General features: G+C 43.5%; 1 protein-coding gene across 4 annotated transcripts in view; it reads right to left on the minus strand.

Annotated features, from left to right (window-relative positions):
- SBF2 (SET binding factor 2) overlaps positions 1-15,104 on the minus strand; it is a 191,079-nt gene that overhangs the window by 82,565 nt on the left and 93,410 nt on the right. For all 4 annotated transcript variants that reach the window (XM_072118838.1, XM_072118841.1, XM_072118840.1 and 1 more), the window contains exons 7-14: positions 11,490-11,622; positions 10,301-10,409; positions 8,646-8,759; positions 7,862-7,939; positions 7,669-7,782; positions 6,491-6,619; positions 3,780-3,881; positions 1,652-1,856 (exon numbers count right to left, since the gene is read on the minus strand). In XM_072118838.1, coding sequence (XP_071974939.1) covers positions 1,652-1,856; positions 3,780-3,881; positions 6,491-6,619; positions 7,669-7,782; positions 7,862-7,939; positions 8,646-8,759; positions 10,301-10,409; positions 11,490-11,622 — 984 coding nt within the window. The remainder of the gene's footprint in view (positions 1-1,651; positions 1,857-3,779; positions 3,882-6,490; positions 6,620-7,668; positions 7,783-7,861; positions 7,940-8,645; positions 8,760-10,300; positions 10,410-11,489; positions 11,623-15,104) is intronic.

Here is a 15,104-nt window from a genome sequence, read left to right on the forward strand (position 1 = left end):
TTCGAAAATCCTGTTAATGACTCCTGGGAGCAAAACCGCAGACCTCAACATAAAGCGGAGGAGCTCCCCGATCCTGAGCGGCTCCATAACAGAGGATTAGATGCCTGGCGCGCTGCCACCCGGAGCTGAGGGCGCTAACTGCGCCATACCAGGGTCACCAGTCCTTAATACCATCGGATATATATATATATAGGGTATATAGGGTATTCTTCTTACAGGGTGGAGACAACAAGACTGACTATCATATGGAAGAAGTGAAAGTTACATTAGAACTTTTAGAACCAATTCAAAAAAAGTTGGAAACCAATAGAATCCCCTGACTTATTATTCCCATGCGTGTGAGCGAGGGATGGGGGGCAATAATGTCATATGACCCCACTAAGATCTATGAGGTGGAGACTATGGAGACAGCAGAAAACATGACCACATACATCCATCCATGACTTTTTAGATTGTCCGAAAATTTATAGGGAGTGTATCCCTGGAGACGTGTACAATCCTACTTTTGTGTATGTTGCCAGCAGGACTGTAACATATGGATTTATATTCCAGGGTTGTAGCTTCTAGGGATGTGTCCTCACACTGCTGTGCTCTCTCCAGAAAGTGGTGGGTTTTGTCCCTGGAGGGAGGCGTAATTATACGTTTGTGTATGTCGTTAATAGCAGCAGGACTGTGATATATGGATTTATATTCCAGGATTGTAGCTTCACGGAGTGCATTGGGGATTTGATCCTCACACTGCTGTGCTCTGTGCCCTTTCCAGGCAGTGTTAGGTATTGTCCCTGGAGAGATGTGTAATCAGACCTTTGTGTATGTTGTTAATAGCAGCAGGACAGTGATATATGTTATATGGACTTATATATCAGGATTATAGTTTCTCAAAGTGCACTGGGGATGTGTCCTCACACTGCTGTGCTCTTAGCCCTCTGCAGACAGGTATTGGGTCCAGAGAAATATTTTAATCATTAAACATTTAAACATTTATCTGTTTGTCGTTTGTAGCAGCAGGACTGTGATACATGAATTTATATTCTGCACTCTCAGTTCTATGCACTTAAAAGTGCCACGGTCCCTTCTTTCAGCTTTGACTGACTACTGCAGTGTCTTACCAGAAGCCTGCTTAATACACTTCAATGCACATAGCGAAGGGCACAGCAGTGTGAGGACACACCCCCAGTGCTCTTGGATTAGTTGCAAACCTCTAATATAAACCGATTTTTCACAGACCTACTGCTACTAACAACATAATCAAAAGGTATGATGACCCAACTCTCCAGGGGCAATGCCTCACACTGGCTGCAGAGAGCTAAGCGCACAGCAGTGTGAGGACACAACTGCATAGCCACAATCCTGGAATATAAATCCAAATTTTACAGTCCTGCTGATACTAACAACTTACACATCACTCCAGGGACAATACCTAACCCTGTCTGCAGTTTCACAAGGTCCTAATTGTTGACAGTATGTTTTTCGCTATCCCCCTCCACTCTCTACAGACTTCTATGAAACCTGAAACCTTAGTGCAGCTTCAGCACAAGATGGAATTCAGCAGAGATTTCAGATTCCAAACCATTGGACAGTGTTTGTAACCGTCCAATCAGAGGTCACCTTCACTGATACACTGTAACAAACTATTATATCAACTACTCACCAACGGGGGACCCTGCGGGAACGATACACTTTTTCTCTAGTCGTGCGGTCTGGGCGGAGTTCTGGTTCTTATGGACCGCCTCTTGGATGAGCTCCTGGACTTTGGGGTCCTTAATATTCGGGAAGGGCAGGATGTGGACGCGCAGGTGGGATCCCTCTGTCGGCTTAGGGACTTTCTGGAATGCCATGTGGGGGTTGGGGTTCTCCTATAGATAAAAGCATGAGGAGAGTGAATGAAACATCCATCCAGGGAGGCCTATTACACTTAAAGGGGAAGTGACATCAGAACACTTAAAGGGGTGTTCTGCCTGAACCTGTAGGTAGAGAGTGAACTCTGGCATAATGATATTCCATCGCACCAATAGTGGGCAGCATGGAGATGTATTGTTTCTGCACCCTATCCCTTTGAATGCAGCTCTGGATGTAACTAGAGTAGGATATCATTTCACAACATAAAGTTAAGCCAATTGTTTGCAGAGTTACTCAGCGGGATATCTGCAAACAGTAGCAGGGAGGACAAGTTCAGGTTGGTGTAAAATAAGACAAAAGGGAATATAATATGTAATAATACGCAGTAGGTGGTTTGTTTTACCGATAAAATATATTAATATACGACTCCCTGGAATGTGTAATAGCTGCAAATGTCCTTTTGAGAGGTATCGGCTTTCTTTATGGCAGGGATATGACAGGTTAATGACGATCAGACAAGAACGGTAAACTTAAAGGGCCAGAAGCGCATATAATGGATGTTATAAGATGTGACTGATATCAGTCTTTGCTAATTCTCAGCACTGGAGATGTGAAAAAGACAATGAAACGTCCTTTCTAGAATTCCCTCTTATGTGAAATCTCACCCATTTACCGATGAAACAATCTCCTCCAAAGCCATATGCAAATGAGCTGTGAAGAGTCATATTTGCCCTGAGAAGAGTCACATTTTTAGACTGGAGAAGAGATCACCACTTCGGAGGGTATCTTGGGCTCTATAGTACCTACAACTTCAAGTCAAGTTTAGTGCCTCGCAGTGGGGAGAGTCAATACAGATGCACCTTTCTTCTGTTCTATAGTATCTAGAAACATGGTGCTGTGTTATATTAAAGATAAGAATCTCGTCTTTCAAATCGTATGCAGGCAGCTATAGACAAAGTTGGAAATGTGAGCGCAGATAAAGATCCAGTCTCACCTATTTCTTTAAAGGACATCTACCACCAGCATGAAAAATATATGCACATGAGCCCGAGGGGCCCCAGGCTCCATTAACACCTTTGTAGCCTGTAGCCCCTCAGGCTTATTTGCATACAGTCCTTCATCTGGTGGATGCACTTTAACTGTCTGTATCACCAGTGCTGTAGATCTCAGAACAACATGTCATCTGACAAGATGTATCTTTAATATGACACCAGCAGCACATTTCTAGGTGCTATAGAACAGAAGCTAGGGACATCTGTAGTGACCCTTTCCTCTGCAGCCTCTAAACTTGACTCCTAGTTCAAGGTATTACAGAGACCAATATAAGGATGAAGTGTATAAAAGTGATTCATTTCAGGCAAAATATGACTCTTCTCAGCTCATTTGCATAGGACTTTTTTTTTTTAATAGGCAAACGGGTGAGCTTTCACATAGAAGAGGGAATTCTAGAAAGGACTTTTCATCCCCTACCTGAGCGGGCTGATAGTTTAATGGGGTAAAATGAGGTGACAGGTTCCCTTTAACAGTGACGGCCATTAGTATATGAGGGACACGAGGGGGGGGGGGTGCGGTGCTTACAGATCGGAACATTCCTTAGAAGTAAAACAAACACAGGCTTAGTGTTCTGGGCTGTATATGTTGATGTGTTCCTAATGAGTGGATTGTGCTGGGATTAGGAGGCACTCCAACTTCTACACATCCTGTCACATCTCTGCCAAAAAGGGGGAAAAAAAAGGAGAAAAATCTAATATCTCTTTATAGGGAAGTGGAGGAGGGGAACTCCACCTGCAGGGACATCATCAGGACCACGGACACTGGTCATGTGACTCCTGGCGGCCCTGTGGATTGGCTGAGGGACTTGGCTGCGGAACACTATCACCCTGTGCTACACTATAGAAGAATATTCCATTGCTACAATGTAAAGGAGCCGGGAATCTTACGTTCTTGAAGAGTTGCTCGGCCAGCTCCTTCACTCGTTTCAGCGCCTCCTGAGTGTCGCACTTTTCTTCTTCTTTGATGCGCTCCACTTCGAAGGAAACAAGCTGTGCGGAGAACGATAGCATGAGAATACGGAGACACAAGCTGAAACGCGTGGATACAATGACAGCTTGGCCCGTGATGGACCAGAATCTATATTCAACAGAATTATGAACGCAGCTCTGGATGTAACTGTAGTATAACATTTGTAATTCAAATACAACAGAACAGCACAAGTATTTTTTATGATTTTTTTTTTTTTTTTTTTAAACAGCGCTGCACTGGTATAGAGGCTAGCTATGGTACTGACACTTTAAAGGAAATCTCCCATCAAAATCCATCAGCCTGTGAAGCTGCAGCAGAAGGAGCTCTAATAACACCCCTGCCAAGCCCTTCTGGCTCATTAGCATAATTTTAAGAGTTGATTTTAGAAGGAAGGAGGCCATGGATAACAAACATAAGATGATTACCACAGTCACGGTGGCTGGATCTATGAGTAATGTCCCTGGTTTATCATGATGGATTTTGAGGGTAGATTTCCTTTAATGGAGCTATACTGCAATCCGGGAAGAAAGAATATAGAAAGAAATTTAATTCTAGACAAGGGGTTTAAAGGGGTTGTTACAGGTATGATTTTTATCACCTTATTAGGGGTATCACAAACTGATTGGAGCTTTGATAATCTATGGGATTGTCCAAGTCTCATAGAAAATAAATGAAGCAGCAGGACACAGGCTCAACATTCGGGGGAACAGGGGTCCAAGCGTTAATTCCCTGTGCTGTGAATAAGGGACAATAGTACTTTGAAATACCCCTTTAACTGCAATAGGTCTGGTGAATTTTGAAGTCATGTCGCTAGCAAACTCAACACTTTTACAACTATATTTATCCCCTTGAACTGATAACAGAGGCTCGGGTGGGCGCAGACCTGTTTATTTGCCGCACCCCTGTGCACGTATTCCAGTCTATAAACAGAGAGCAGCAGCGGAGCCATCGCTCTTTTCACTCCGGGCAATCCTCTAATAGAAGTTAAAAGAATCTGCACAGAAAACATCCCCGCGCCCAATTTGGAAACGTTTTCAGAAGCAGCGGCGGCGGCACTCGGGCCTCCGCTAGATCCGCCTGAAACCAATTAGTAACAATTAAACATAAAAAGACGTTAATGGAAATCAGTTCTATGAAGGAATTGTACTGAACGGCCCAAAAACAACATCTAAAGCCGAGCGCGCCATTCTCAGGGGCCCCGGGAAAACAAGAGCGGATTATGGAAATAAGTGTTTGCTTCCTGCTCCCAAATAGCGGCCCCCACCGGACACGGCATCGCTCCGACATCCATGTACAGTCATCTACATCTCAGTCCTGTGGGAAACGTCCAGAGGCTCAATGACTTCTCACAGCGGAAGGTTTGGTACCGTGGTATAAAGCTTAAAACAGTCTCTCAGAGATAAAGTGTCATACAATGTATCAAGGCAGATGGAATGTATCAAATTCCCTGGACAGGAGAGAGAATATAGAGATCACAGAGGATTCCTCAATCTAGAACACAGTCACAAACCTTCTACGGTGAAAAGCATGAGGTCAATATGGGATTACTGTAGGGAACAAAGAATTTCTTTAAAATTTAATTTGACCGATTCAATAATTTTTTGGTGGTACAAATCAAATGAGTCCAAACTGTGAACCATCTGCAGGAGCCCTCTCCAGCATGGCCAGGCACTTCATCCCAGTCCAAGATTGGGAGAACCATTGGACACTTGCACTCACCATGGAGTCCAAAACTTTCCATTTCACGTACATTTTAGCGAGATTTGGAGACCCCATCGGACCCCCTGGAATCATTTCTACCATGGTCTGGTGCCTTGCCCCATTCATAACAGAAATTCTTCCAAATCCAAGAGGTTCTCAAACAGTGGCCACCCTTGTAGAGCCCTGCTGGGCCAGGGGGGACTGGTTCTCCCACTGCCAGACCTGGGAGGACGCCTAGCAGACGCTCCCTGGGTACTGCAGCTCTACTTCTACACTAGGTCCAGAAAGCCGGCACATTTTTCAAAGCCTTCCAGAAATTCTTCTGTGAATGGGACTAAGGGTCGGGCCAGGCTTGAAAGGCCTCCAGGAGTGAAGTCAAGGTTTCCACAAAATTGCCAGGAAATTCAGATTTGTGGCAAAGGAAATTTTTCATGCAGTTTTGTTCGAATTCTACTTTATCCATTTCAATTTGCTCATCTCTAGCTCACAGATTCGGGCTACATGGTACAGTTTTCTAGATGCTTATCCGGTCCAATCTACGACCCGGTGACATTGGTTCATGTGATCTGTGGTCTGGGTGGAAATTACAATGTAATATGGTTCGCTCTTGAAAATAAGACTAGAAAATCCAAGAATTAGAAAAAACCCTGAGGGTACAATTTCTGCTCTCCTGGGGCAGAACTCAATACAGGTCCTGACAGACCAGGGGTGATCCTGTCATATAAAACCCCAAATCCCTGGACTCAACACTTAAAGGACACATGAGTATGATTTACTGCACTGCTGTAAAGTGATGGCCATCTTACCCGATCATCAAGATCTGCTGGTAGACCTGTCCAAGTCTCCCACTGTCCGCAGCATCTACAACACGCAGCGGATGGCCAACCCCTTTAAGAACCTAAATTCCTACCGGCTACATACATCTCACCTCATCAAACAGATCACACGCTCGATACGGAGGTCCTCGTTCTGAGACAAAGCCGGCAAACGCCATCCCGTTCAGCACTTTAGTGAGGAAGTCATTTTCTATTAACCCACGCTGTCCCAGGAAGGCGGCCTAAAGAGAGAAAAGCAAAAATAAAAACAAGTTGAGAAAACCTCCAAACACAGAAACTCTTCACAAAGCTCTTGCCCTGCATTGCCCCCTTTATAATCATTACACTAGGGGGCGCTAGCAGGTCACTGGTAGGACAAGCTTTGCTGTGGACGGAACATTGAACTTTATGTGCAGTTTTATTTTATTTTCTGTTTAATTTCCCCTCATTTATTGTTCTTGGAAAGTCAGAACAGCAACAACAACATGGATGAAAGGAGAGAAATATCTGCAGCAAATTACAGCAAGGTTCATGTTCTGGCACAGAGAGACATGGATCAAATCTACATGGTAACCACAGTCCAGAGATTGAACCGACTCAACACAGCAAGAGTTCAGAGGTCTGACCAGGTCTACACAATGAGATTAGAGGTCAAAACAGCTCCACACCGTAATATCAGTACAAGAGATCTGACTTGATCTACACAGTAAAGGCTCTTATAGGTCTGGCAAGCTCTACTAAGATAGCTCAGATATCCACCCTGATCTACACAGTAAAGGCTCTAGCATAGGTCCGGCCAGCCCTACACAGTAGGTTAGACCAGATCTACCCCGATTTACACAGTATGGCTCTTGTAGCTCTGACCAGCCCTATACAGAAGGTTAGCCTAGAGATCCACCCTAATCTGCACAGTAAAGGCTCTCATATGGCTGAGCAGCCCTACACAGAAACATGAGCCCAGGTATCAGAACTGATCTACACAGTAAAGGCACCCAACGGTCCGACCAGATCTACAAAGCAAGATAAACCAGAGATCTGACCTTATCTACACAGTACAGGCGGTCCCCTATTTAAGGACACCATACACGGCAATGGGCACACGTGCGGCACCGTACCATTCCGTAGCCAGGAGTAAGATAGGACATGTCGTATCTTTCCCGATAATACTGTGCCGTGCGCCATATATTATGTCAGTGTGACCTGAGAGCTCACAAGAAATAGAACTACAAATGCAGCTTTAGAAGTGACTGGAGTATAAGATATGATGAGCCCAAGTCTGTAGTGCTGTTACCTTGTGGAAGTGTATGACTGGTTCAGCGTGTATCCTGATGAGCTGAAGGCAGGAGCGGTATCCCTGAAATATCTGGGCGAACAATCTGAGGAAGACAGCTCGCACTTCTTTATCCTAGAAGAGAAGAAGAGAAATGAATGGCGGATCTTTATACATCTTACCCATCTCTTTCCGATGAACCTACGCCACTTACCAGCATCTTAATGTGAGATAAAGAGGTGCGCAGCGGCGGGAAGGCGTAATCTGCAACTTCAAGATCTGGATGGAGAACCTCAGATGCAAAGGAGAAAATTTTAAAAATTATAACAAAAGTTTCAAGGGGGCTAGTGATTCATGTTATATAAAGAAAAAAAAAAATCTTCAACTTTAATATCTCTGCTTGCTGTGACACATTATTGCTTACATTCAGGGACTGAAATCCTGTACAGAACTTCTCTCAGCTGAAGGTTTGTTACAATTGTGATCAGTCAAGATAATTCTCTGTAGGCTACACTTCAACAGCAACATAGATCTCTCTCTAGTACTGAACATTTGTTACAATGTGTCAGTCCGGTGTCTAGAATTATATGGCAAGTTGGAGATGTAGGCAGTTATAGGGATAGGTAGGATCTGGATCTTTATCTGCAGCGCATATTCCCAGCTACTTCTATAACAGGTTATATCTCCGGTTCTATAGATCACAGAACATAAGCCTGATGTGCTCTGAAAGAGGAGATTCTTATCTTTAATAGGACACCAGCAACATGCTTTAGGGGAAAAGATATGGACATATGAAGAGCCTCTAAACTTGACTCATCTCTCCTTTTCACATAACTTTGGAGATGTTTTAGAGATATCACATTAAAAAGACAATTCTAAAAAGGCCATTTCACCCCCTAAGGGGAACTGCTAGTTTAATGATGTAAATTCTGAAGACAGGTTCCCTTTATTATTTTCTTTTAACAATACTTGGCAGTCAGTCCCCGGCTAGGACTTACTAGGGATAGGGCGGTCTGCGCCTGATGTAGCAGGGGCTCGGGCAGCGGTGACAGGTGGATACATTCAGGAATCTTGATGGTTCCTCCGTCTAGATCTGCTATGATCACATCGAGCTGGAACAACAGAAGACAAGAGCTTATATCACACAATACATAGACTTGCAGTACCACTATTGGCCACTATAAACACTAATAGAATGGCAAAAAAAAATTCCAGCAAAGATTTGATCAAAAACACTGATGTTTCTACGGGGCGGTAGATAGGACTACATGGGGTCGGCTCCTTAGGGACAATAGAAGAGCTCTATAAATTCCCAAAATTTGGCACCTGTCACAGCCGCAGCTCTCCTCGGCCTGATGATCGGATTCCACTCCCGGTGACACGGCTGGATAAAACCAGTTCTTATTGTATGTGGGACATATGGAAGCGATCAGACCCTCTATGCCCCACTGCTACTATTCATATCAATACAGCCTGTGCATCATCACTCATAAATCAGCCCGATACATGTGAAAAACACTCAAGGTATTTAAAGGATTTGTCCTCCCAGGACCGCACCCCCTCCCTCCCTCCACTTGGTTCCAGTCAGTCCTCGTGTTCATTTGCAAAGGGGGTAAATCGTCCGGGAAGAATCAGGCGATGACAAGATGAATGTTGGGACACATCAAACATGGTCGAGAGTTAAAAACAAGACGCTTTGTGCAATGGGGACTCGACAAGGAGCGATAAATCCGGCACTCGGCACCTGTCTTACAAGAAGCTCGCGGCCATATGATGGGGCCGACTCCCCGGCTATGCTCTGGATAAAACCAGTTCCCGAAACTGGGGAAACACATGGAAGTAATAAGGTCACCGGGCCAGGCTTTCATGTCACAGAAACCCATCAATCAGATGGAAGGTAAAATCCCTTTAAGTGACACAACACCTCTGATCAGCAGCTCCTCAGTCAGGAAACATGAGATTCAGCACCGTGTAATATATCATCACCTCACTGGTTACTGAACACTGGGACGGGGGTCCTAGATGACGGACTTGTACTAATAGAAACCTCCGCCTGTCTTTAGGTCCTAATACACTACAACTTAAAGGGAATCTGTCAGCAAGTATGACCAGGAATAGCTGCAGCCAGTGTAAGGTATTGTCCCCGGAGAGACGTCTAATCAGACCTTTATGTTGTTAGTAGCACTGTGACATATATTCCAGAACGGTAGCTTCTGTAAGTATAACGGGTCATGTCCTCACACAGCTGTGCTCTGTGCTCTCTGCAGCCAGCGTTGGGTATTATTCTTGACGAGATGTGTAATTAAACCTCTGTGTATATTGTTGGTAGCAGCAGAGCTTTAATATATGGATTTAGGTTACAGGATTGTAACTTGTATAAGGGTAATAGGCCATGCCTTCACACAGCCTTGCTCCTAGCCTTCTGCACTGCACTGCTACAAAGTGCCTCTGTGCCGAGGTGGAGAAGGTCAATCTATAGAGCTAAGAGCACAGCAGTGTGAGAATAAGCCCCCAGTGTACTTAGTGAAGCAACAATCATGGAATATAAATCCATATTTCACAGTCCTGCTGCTACTAATAATATACACAAAGGATTATAATAGTAAACCTCCCCCTCCATTACCCACTGCCAGGGGTAAGTCTTCCTTCTTACCAGGTCATGGAGCTCTGAGCAGAAAACAGAATGGACCCCGATAATAAATGGAGTGGGGGAGCTGAGGACTTCAAGAAGCTGCGCTGGGAGGATGGGGATGTAGGGGTAGCTGCAAAACACAAGAGAACGGGAGCACAAAATTAATAATTTAATGGACAATGATATTTTATGGTGAATGTGGGGTGGGGGAGGGGGGGGGCTCACAGAGGAAAGAGAAAGATGAAGGAGAAGAAAGGTGGAAAGAAAGTCGATAAGAGAAATTGGGGGAAAAAAACAGAAAGGAAGGAAGTGAAGTAACAGAAGAATGAAAAAAGGAAATTGAAAAGCGATTTTAAGAGAAAACATTGATCCAAATTTCTCTGAATAGAATAGGGGAAAAAATGGATGGCAGAAATGTGAAAAAGGAAGGAGGAAAGGAAGGAAGGATGTAAGGGAATAAAGTGATAAAAGGGTCAGAAAAGTAGGAAGAGGGAGGGATGGAAGGGTCAGAAAAGTAGGAAGAGGGAGGGATGGAAGGGTCAGAAAAGTAGGAAGAGGGAGGGATGGAAGGGTCAGAAAAGTAGGAAGAGGGAGGGATGGAAGGGAAAGCAAAAGGGAAGGGAGGGAAAGCAAAAGGGAAGGGAGGGAAAGCAAAAGGGAAGAAAGTGAAAGAAAAAGGAAAGAAAGTGAAAGAAAAAGGAAAGAAAGTGAAAGAAAAAGGAAAGAAAGTGAAAGAAAAAGGAAAGAAAGTGAAAGAAAAAGGAAAGAAAGTGAAAGAAAAAGGAAAGAAAGTAAAAGAAAAAGGAAAGAAAGTAAAAGAAAAAGGAAAGAAAGTAAAAGGGAAGAAAGTGAAAGAAAGTAAAAGGGAAGAAAGTGAAAGAAAAAGGGAAGGAAGTGAAAGAAAAAGGGAAGGAAGTGAAAGAAAAAGGGAAGGAAGTGAAAGAAAAAGGGAACGGAGGGAGGAAACGGGGGAAAAAGGGAGACAAGAAGTGACAGAAAGTAAGGGCATGAAGGAAAGTAAAGGGAGGAGGGACATAAAATAAAACGGAGAAATTAAGTAAATAAGTAAATGAAAAAAGGAAGAATAGAAGGAAGAAAGAAAGAAAACATGCAGAAAGGGAGAGATGGTGCTTTCCTAAAACAAAACACTACTTCCGCTGGCTCGTTGTGTGCAGGGCAGCAGTGTTAGTATCTATAGAGGGGGTCTCACCTATACTTGAGGGGGTACATTAGTGCCTCGAGGGCCCGGCAGGCATCGCTGAGTCGCTGGAAACTGGAGGAATGGAACAGGACTTTGTTTTCGGTCAGGACGGCGCTGAAGAGGCTGAGGACGTTCTGGATTCCTGCAACAAAAACATCAAAAAGTTATTGAGAAAACCAAAAGAAAGCGACGCTCACCCCGCTACATGATGAGGAGAGAGGGGAGTGAGGACATGACCCCACTTCACCTGGAGAGGATACAATCCTGGAATATAACTCCACATTTCACAGTCCTGCTGCTACAAATAACATACATGGAGGTACGAATACCCATCTAAGCAAGGGAAAATCTTAAAGGGGTTGTCCACCTATTAGAAAATATTAGCAGCTAGGCTGGGGAGAGCTTTTTTTTAAAAAAAAATAAAACTTTACACACCTCCTCCGGCGCTTCTGGTGTCACAACCAGTGGTCCGTTGGAGCTGGGACCGTTTGTCCACCCGTCTCCTGTCCCAGCGCCTGCCACAGGACAATGGGAGCACCGGAGGAGGTGAGTGAAGCCTTATTATTTTTGAAAGCCCTCCCCAGACCATGTGCTAATTTTTCTTACCCCTTTAACACTGGCTACCACCCCTAAACCCCTCACCCCCCAGTGCACATGGAGAAGCTACAATCCTGAAATATAAATCACAGTCCTGCTGCTACTAACACCATACAAAAATTCTGCAGTACTGCATAGACCCTTTAATTAGATTGGACACATTAATATCTGTCCTGTCCGGATGTCTGCTACAATGTATCAGTGCAGGTTTTGTCAGCAGGGGTATTTAGGCTCTGGATATAGATGAGACTTCTCCTTGTGATCTGTTTCTGATTGCGGAGGAATTCTAATAATTTCTGTAGAACGTAAATTTTTAGAGGAGACAACAATTTGTCAGAGACGGGAGAAACCACAGGGATAAGGATGTGATTCAGCTCACGCAGCGTCTTCTGCCGTTACAATGGGGGTTGTAGCGAACCGGATCGCCCCTGCCAGAACCATCCAAACCCGGGGAATTCAGGACTCCTCATAGGTAGATGATCCTGGTAGTGTGGACTCAATGGTCAAGGTTTTTATAATTGTTCAGGATTACAGGTTTTTTTTTTTTTAAGGGGGTTGTTAGTAGCAGCGGGACTGTGAAATGGATTTATATTCCTGGATTATAACTGCTCCAAGTACACTGGGGACGTGTCCTCACACTGCTGTGCTCTGTACATACAGGTTTAGGCATTGTCCCTGGAGAAATGTGTAATCCTATCTATGAGTATGTTGTTAGTGGCAGCAGGACTGTGAAATATGGATTTACATTCCAGGATTTTTGCACCTCCAAGTGAAATGAAGTCCTCACACTCCTGTGCTCTTAGCTCCCCTGCACGGAAATTCTCCACAGCCCTTCTGGTCTGTGTAAAAGCTGTAACAGTCTTCTGCACGTGTACAACAACATCCACTTAAAAGAAGTTAGTGCACAGTGCCAAGAGCCCAGCAGTGTGAGGACACTCCTAAAAGACAGAATGCTGGAATATAAATCCATATTTCACAGTCCTGCTGCAGGTACCACAAGACACGTTTAAGTAAGCTGCTGGTTTGTTACAGTACGTATGGAGGGTCAAGACCTGCTCATGTAATGGTTTTGTTACAATGTATCAGTATAGGAATTTATTATTCTCACTAGGAGACCGAATGTTTAATTTTTCTAAGCGTTACAATAACAAATATATTCGCGCAGTACCCTGAGCTGTGTAACCAGGACTAGGTCAGGACGAGGTCATAGGACTATTCCATTCCCTGACAGCAATCACAGCCCTTGAACATGGATACAAAATAGCAACGGTTATTTATATTGTTGCTTTTCTTAGATTTTACCACCTAAGCATTAGTGACACTGACATGGTGTCCCAGACAGACCCCGATGAGGGAATCGCTTCCTGTTGACGAGATATTGGACGTTTTTTTTATTAATAAACATTTTCATAGAGAAAACATCCTCATGTCACAAGCTCATCAATCTCTCCTTCCTGTTGTTTCCCCGAGGCTGGGACATAGAGATGTGACCGCTCAGACTGCGGACCCTCCAAGGTGAAGTGTTTGTATCCTCTCACCGGCATCAAGCTATTTATATAGGATGTATCTTTAGCTTGGGGAGGGGGGTGATCTTTGGCCACAAACATCCCAAAAATGTGCTAAAATAAAGTCTCTACAGTGTGTATTAAAGTGGCAAAAACCGTAATATCCTCTTCTAAGATGAAGATATGATGGATTGAAGTTTCACTTTTGGAGCCTGAGGCTGCACTACTGAGAGATGCCAATGAGAACACGACCCCTTCTAGTGTCAAAGAGAAATTGGGAGACCCGAAATTCATCAATGTCACCTCCAGGTACATGGAACAGCTATTTTTTTAACCCAATTACTGAGCAGATATGTTGTACAGTACATGGTGTCATCAGAAGCTCTCAGTAGTGAAGCCTCAAACTATGGGCCTAGAAATTCAAGTGATCAGATCTTGGCAAGGAAATAAGATCTTAAAAAAAAAAAAAAAAAAAAAACAACACAAAAAAAAAAACTGGTAAATATATATGAAAATATATATATAAATAAATATGTAAATATAAATAAATATAAAAAAATTAATATATAAAAATATAAAAATAAATTAAAAATAAATAAATAAATGTAAAAAATAAATAAATTTAAAAAATAAAATAAAAAAATAATAATAATAATAATAATATATATTATATATATACACACACACACACACATTTAAAAATATATATATATACACACAGACATATTTATATTTTACACTCTCCACCAAGAAGAACATGAGATGAGACTCAAGGACGCACACTATTATACAATGGTGGATCGACTCCATGCATGGATATGTCTCCCTGACTATGTGCACTGGAGGCGGAGCCTTCACACAAAGCATCATTTATGCCAGAGCAATGAACAGTTAGAAAAGAGATTAGCAGAAGGATATATTTACATTGTGGCCATTATAGTCTCATGATATAGGCGGCTGACACATTTATGGAAGGTGCGGCCGGTGAGTCAGGTGACCGCAGATTCCGAGCGAAAGGAGAATGACCCGGAACCTTCAGCGAGAACAATAGACTTGGGTCTTACGATTCGTTACCGCTATTAAGATGTTTGCTATCTGTAAATGGGAACATCCATAAACCAGTCCAAACCTAAACCTTCTGACAGCTGAGAGTTTGTTGCAGTTGCATCCAGTTTACAGAGTCCTGTCTGAAAGATCCTTTGTCCTGATTGTTACAATGTAACAGTTTGTAGCTGCGCAACTGGGGGTCTGCAAGCACAATGCAGTGATAGGGGGAATTTTTTTTTTTTTTAAATTTGGATTGGTGAGTCCTAAGAAAAAGCGGTCCTATATCCAGAGCCCCCATATGGAACAGGGTGCAGACAGCGCCATTCTGCGTGTAGTGGCTGATCTTTACCACTGCAGCTGGGCTCTTATTCCAATGAATAAAAGCTGATCTGCAGTAACCAGGTCTGTCCACTACACGGAGAATAGTGCTGTCTGAATCCTGTTCCATTCTCTCTGTCGATCAGATGCTATATGG

This window comes from Engystomops pustulosus, chromosome 7, assembly GCF_040894005.1.
Source record: "Engystomops pustulosus chromosome 7, aEngPut4.maternal, whole genome shotgun sequence".
Classification (NCBI taxonomy): domain Eukaryota; kingdom Metazoa; phylum Chordata; class Amphibia; order Anura; family Leptodactylidae; genus Engystomops; species Engystomops pustulosus.